Source organism: Nanorana parkeri, unplaced genomic scaffold (genome assembly GCF_000935625.1).
Source record: "Nanorana parkeri isolate BGI_ZX_2015 unplaced genomic scaffold, ASM93562v1 scaffold163, whole genome shotgun sequence".
NCBI lineage: Eukaryota > Metazoa > Chordata > Amphibia > Anura > Dicroglossidae > Nanorana > Nanorana parkeri.
Window position 1 is genome coordinate 545,462 of NW_017306431.1, and position 5,880 is coordinate 551,341.

Genomic DNA, 5,880 nt, shown 5'->3' on the forward strand with positions numbered 1-5,880 from the left:
GGGGGATGGCGGGCGTTGGGGGCGGCACATGCTACTGATAGTGCTGTGGGATGGCGGGCAGTGGGGGTGGCCGCTGCTGCTAATAGTGCTGGTGGATGGCAGGGGCGACGGGTAGTGCTGGGGGAGGGAGGTGGCAGGTGCTGCTGATGCGGTGAGGCGGGCGGCTGTGTTAGAACCGTGCTGTCAGCGGCTCTGTCCGGTCCCACCTAGGGCACTGACGCCATTGGTTGCCAGAAGCATGACGGGACGTCAGCCAGCGCGCCCCCCTCAGCTCCCTAGCAACTGATAACATCAGTGAGCTGGGCGGGAAGCTGGACGGGAAGCTGGACAAAGTGTCACAAGTTGCTAAGAGCCCCAACCTGGGACGCTGTAGCCACATCTCTGCCACCCTCTCACACCTGCCAGGGATGCCGCCTGAGGCGACCGCCTCGGGCTGCCTCATTATAGGGGCAGCGCTGGTTGGGGTATTCAAAGTGAACCGTGCTACAGTTTATGAGGAAAGATTCTCAACTCCTTTAGTAAATAACCATCATTGACTCGGGACATGCATACAGTTCTGTAAGGTCAGAGCAAAATCAGAACTCCCGATCTGCATATTTGTTGCAGGTCAGTGACTAAAACTGGCCATACGCGCTTCGAATTTCTCTCATTCAGCCTCGCAGAGATGGGGCAATCTCCACCTGCTGGCTATTGTATTCAGCAGCTGGTAATCCTGCAACTGCTGAATACCCAAACAGGGACTGCAGAGAGATGCAGGCGATGTTCGGACAAAAATTTTCATTCTGGCACCTTCAATAACAGTTGATTGAATGTGAGTCAAGCAATCTATTAAGGATAATCAAACAATTGAGATTGTGCTCAATGAAATTCTTCACTGGCCACAGCGACCGAGGAATGACAGTGCTGAAACTGCAAGTGACGAAAAGCTTGTCGCTTCCGGCTTCATTCACTGCGGGACGATCATGACAAAGTCACTTTATTAATGCCATGAAGTTATTAAAACATATTTACTGAGAGCCATGCAGTGCCAGTAACACTATAATGCATATGCTGACTAAATACACATAAAAGGGTGCTCTTAAGACCCAGCAGGCTGCACCTTCTACAGGCTGCCTGCAGAAAACTACAGGAGGGGGCGAAGACAAGACCAGTCACCCTGCACAAGCAGAGAGAGCAGCAGTGACCGGTCTTTTTTACAGGAGGGGGTGGAGACAAGACCAGTCACCCTGCACAAGTAGAGAGAGCAGCAGTGACCGGTCTTTATTACAGGAAGCTCCTGCACAGAGGCAAGGTTTCCCACACAGATTTGGAAGAAATAAACAAAGCTTACCAAGATTCACGTAAGAATACACAAGCCTCAGGTATTTAGACCAGGGGTAGGCCACCTTGGCACTCCAGCTGTGCTGAAACTACAAAGCCCATTATGCTTCTGCCCCTGGGAGTCATGCCTGTGACTGTCAAAGACTGGCAATCCACAACAGCTGGAGTGCCGAGGTTGCCTGATTTAGACAATATTTGCTTATCCGGGAGTTCAGCGTTAAGGTCAAAGAGGATTGCTGTGTTGAAAAGGCCAACAAAATGTGCTGTGTTAGAAGGAACAAGAGCTGGGAACTACTTACTTCCCACCTATTGTAATCAGTAACGTTGTAAGAGTAATTAAGGTCAATGCAGTGCAGTTTGCTCAGCCATATATATGTCTGACTTTTCTCCCTGATAAATCAGGCATTAGCGCCATTACTCAGCATGATATGCTTTGGCGTGGAATTGTCCTGTACACAGATTTATCATCTGACCCTTCTAGTACCCTTTGTACAATCCTTCTCACACCTCACGCTTTAGTTTTGTTTCGGTAATGACGGGTGAACGAACTCTGGTTCACTCAACAATGCATAATGTATATTTGGACAGTCGGGTGACTGCGCTCTGTTAGTAGTGGAATTGTTCAAAGGTACTAGACAGCTGAGAGGGCCACCGACCCCAAACAGTTTCTAAAAATACGCTGGAAGCATTATATTGTTACCAGTAAATATTCTCATTCTTAAAGTGGAAGTAAAGTTTAAAAAAAATGCTTGGAGGTAGGGATATGCAGTCTCCTGTGCCAAAAATGAAGCATGGAGCCGGCTTTCTAGCCAAACAGGAAGCTGGGTAAGGACTCACCGCCTGGCTTCCTGATTGGTCAGCTTCTCTGCCAATCAGGAAGCCGGGCAGCAAGTCATTACACGGCACCTGATGAGGAGGGAGCATGGAGCCGGCTTCCCGGCCAAACAGGAAGACAGGCAGCTTGTAATGACTCGCTGCTCGGCTTCCTGATACCAGAAGTACGGGTATTGGGCAAGGCATCGGAGCATTTGGGCGAGTACGAGTACTCGCCCAAATACTCGGTATCTGCTATCCCTAGCAAATAAAGTTCTACTTTGACATTACTGTGGCTGTACCTATATTCATTTTCAAAGGAAACTGTAGTGGTTATTGGTTACTGGCCAGATGAGAATTCTCGTGTTTATAGAACAATTTTTAATTGTAAATGAATACAATCAATATATATATGGATCATGCTTTGTATTACTAACCAACTTTTCAATGTAAAATGAACCTGTGGCCAGGCTATGGGCATTTTAGTATTTACCTATTCGTAGTAAGCATTAGCTTTAAAAATAAGCTCTCAATTAGTTTTATATTAGAAATTAGAAAGCTGGTAATCTGATGAGTCACTGCTTCTGGGGAGGACAGGGGAAGCTGCGTCATCTGAGAGAAAGACTCGACTGACTTTAAAGCCTTCTGCTTTGAATTTGTGGATGAATTGCTCCACAGTGCCTGCTAATGAGCTCCAAATTGGCTTTTTTTAAAGCTCATTTAATGCTCATTTATCTGAATGCCCACATTATGGCAAAGGTTCACTTTATACTAACTGACAAGGGAATAAGCGGTTCTACAATTAAAAGATGTATTTACTGACTGCAGAACTTAAACAGAGCTGCGGTAATACACACATGCATAGCCAGCCACCATCTAATGCCTCAAGAAGCTTCACCTAGCTACATATTTCATTTCAAAATTTCTGAAGTACTAAAGCCTTGCTTTTCAATTTGCAGGATTTCTATTCTCCCGAAGAATGTTCTTTCAAAGAGGAACTTCTTCCTAATGGACATAATCTGTATAAATCTCAGCAGTATGGGATGGTAGTCTCTCTCAGCAAAGACAAGCAAAGGCTGCATTCAAAAGGAAAAGTACATCCGCCGCTGTCCCACTTCTTACCTATAAAACCCTGTCCACCATTAGACCGCAACCATTCTCAGGAGGATGAAGATGATGAGTTTCAATATGACGACAAAAAGAATTCTCCGGATGTCAAGAGCATGGACCCCTTCGGACTCATAGACTATCAGAGTTTTCACAAAAAGTAGCGAATGGAATTTTGGGATTTACTGGGAAAAAAAAAACAATTACGAGCAATATTTATGTAACGAATCCGTGATGACCCATAAAAAATGGGCCAAATGACAAAAACAGAAGTTACTGCAAAATACAACTCCAAGGTCATCTTACCATCTTCTTTTCATAGTGGAGAAAGATATTTGCAGACCACAAGAACAAAAATTTGGGGTATATTTTGTGAACATTGCAATAACGTTAAAAGACCTATATAAATAATATGTGGCCTAGTCCAGGTGCTATCATCCAGGCATTATGATCATTCTAAAGAAATGATAGAACACCAGTTTCTGGTCCTTGGAGCCAGAAGATATCCTTGAGCGGTGATTCAGTGATGCTAGCATGTTTATCTGGCTATGCATAGCTTGCATAAGATTGAGGATAATGTAAAAATAATTTGTTTGGAGTTTTTTGTCATATCTGTATGTCAGGATATTGTAGATAATATGTTTCTGGATATACAAAATGGTAAATAATATATTTTGGAAACAAAGAGCCAGTCCATCCTATATAGGAGCCAGAAGGCATTTTTAAGGAGTCAGCAGACACCAGGTATCACTGGCAAAGGCAGACAAGGCTCAAACACTTGTGTGCCAGGAATACCATTGAAGGTGCTTTGGGTATCTGACTCCTGAAATTTGTCCAGCGGTCATATCATAGGCCTCACATTTGTAGATACATGAAAAGCTACATACCATTAACCCATGGCTGTGAATGTAAAGTATAGAACACAGAATATCCAGTGAGAATATCATGATTGCAATGATGGTAAACCCAATTTTTATAGACTACAATGCAGGGATTCATTGAAAGGGATGAAGCAAATGATTCAACCATAGCAACCATTTAGAGGAGTAGTTTGGAGTCTATTTCCAGACAAACCGAAAAACTACCCTTGTAGTGGGGCTGCCCCTTTGCTGCAAGGGCTACCTTCTTGTTTATTTCTAGAGCAAAGCTGTTTTTCTTACATGATCCATATTCGCCCAGTGGTCAGCATACTCCACTTCTACCCCTCCGATACAACTTGTTCCTCTGCGTCCTCACGTACCCCACTGACCTGCATTAGACATTCTGACATCAGTGGTCCTTAGACCGCCGGAGCAAAGGGAACAGAGGCTGTGGAGACCAGTCTAGCATCCCAAAGGGAGCCAGCGTGAGTGGGGATCAGGTAAATGAAATCGCTTTATCCTGTCCCCTAATATGACCACTTTGCCATATGTGGTCAATGACATTGACCACATATGGCCATATTTAATCAATTACATTGACCTAATATGACCACATTGCCATATTTGGCCAATGGCATTGACCTAATATGACCACATGACCATATTTGGTCAATGACATTGACCTACTATGGCCATGTGTCCATATAAAGTCAACGATATTTGAGAATAAACAAAGGTACATGCAGGCACCACAAGTGTCTGCACTTTATTAGCATAGATAGTTTCCACACCTTGTAGGACCTAACAGGCTCATTTTAAATCAAAATACTTTAAACATTTAGGTGATAATTCAATTATTTTAGCATACATAAGAGGCTTCTGATTTTGTTACTGTAAGCAACAGCTTTTGGAATGTATTCCACCCCAGCAAATAATAATTACAGGAAAAAAAACACTGTGCATATGTAATGTTTAAAAGATCGTTTTATTGTTGCTTTATAAGTAAGATGTTTTTTTCTCTAAGCACTTGGTTTTTAATGCACTATTTATATTTAATTTATTTTTAACGTACATTTATTTTTACTATATTTATATACCATATTTATAGATGTGTTTGTAAAGTTTTCTAAATCCATTCAGACTTTTTGAATACTTTGTTATATGCTCGTATGTCTTTGTACAATTTTGTAAATAAATGGCTATACTCATTTTGTGAGTTTTTTCTGCTCTTTTACATAGGATACCCATAAATCTAAATGCATTTTAAAAATGTGAAACAACAAAACAGTGGAGTTTGTACACTGGGAAAAGATGTGATAAAAAAGAATCCATGGAGGCAATAAGAAATGTTGTTTATGTTTAAGGGAGAGCTGCATCAAGACCCGCAATTGCTGACATTAAAAAGAACCTGTCACCAGGACGTTTGCGCACTTACTATATTTAATACATTTTATTTACCCCAAAAACTTACCTTGTGTAGACATCCATGAGAATCCTGCTTGGTGCTGCTATTTTTGCTGTGATTAGGTCAAATGAGAGTGCCAAACCAGAGGAACGGCCAGTGTCCCAGGTTGCTAAGCGTTTTTAGCAACCTGTGACGCATTGTCCGGCTTCCTGCCCAGCTCACTGATGTCATTGGTTGCCAGGGAGCTGAGCGGGATGCTCTGGATGGCATCTCGACAAGCTCCTGGAAACCAGTGATGTCAGTGAGCTGGGTGGGAAGCCAGACAGAGCATCACAAGTTGCTAAGAGCTCTTAGCAACCTAGGACACTGTGGCCG

At 43.0% G+C, this 5,880-nt stretch overlaps 1 protein-coding gene across 1 annotated transcript in view; it reads left to right on the plus strand.

Moving 5' to 3' along the window:
• The window catches only part of FGF19 (fibroblast growth factor 19), a 9,037-nt gene extending 5,633 nt beyond the window's left edge, over positions 1 to 3,404 (plus strand). Inside the window, exon 3 of the mRNA XM_018554506.1 lies at positions 3,093 to 3,404. Coding sequence (XP_018410008.1) covers positions 3,093 to 3,404 — 312 coding nt within the window. The remainder of the gene's footprint in view (positions 1 to 3,092) is intronic.
• Positions 3,405 to 5,880: the final 2,476 nt, after the last annotated feature.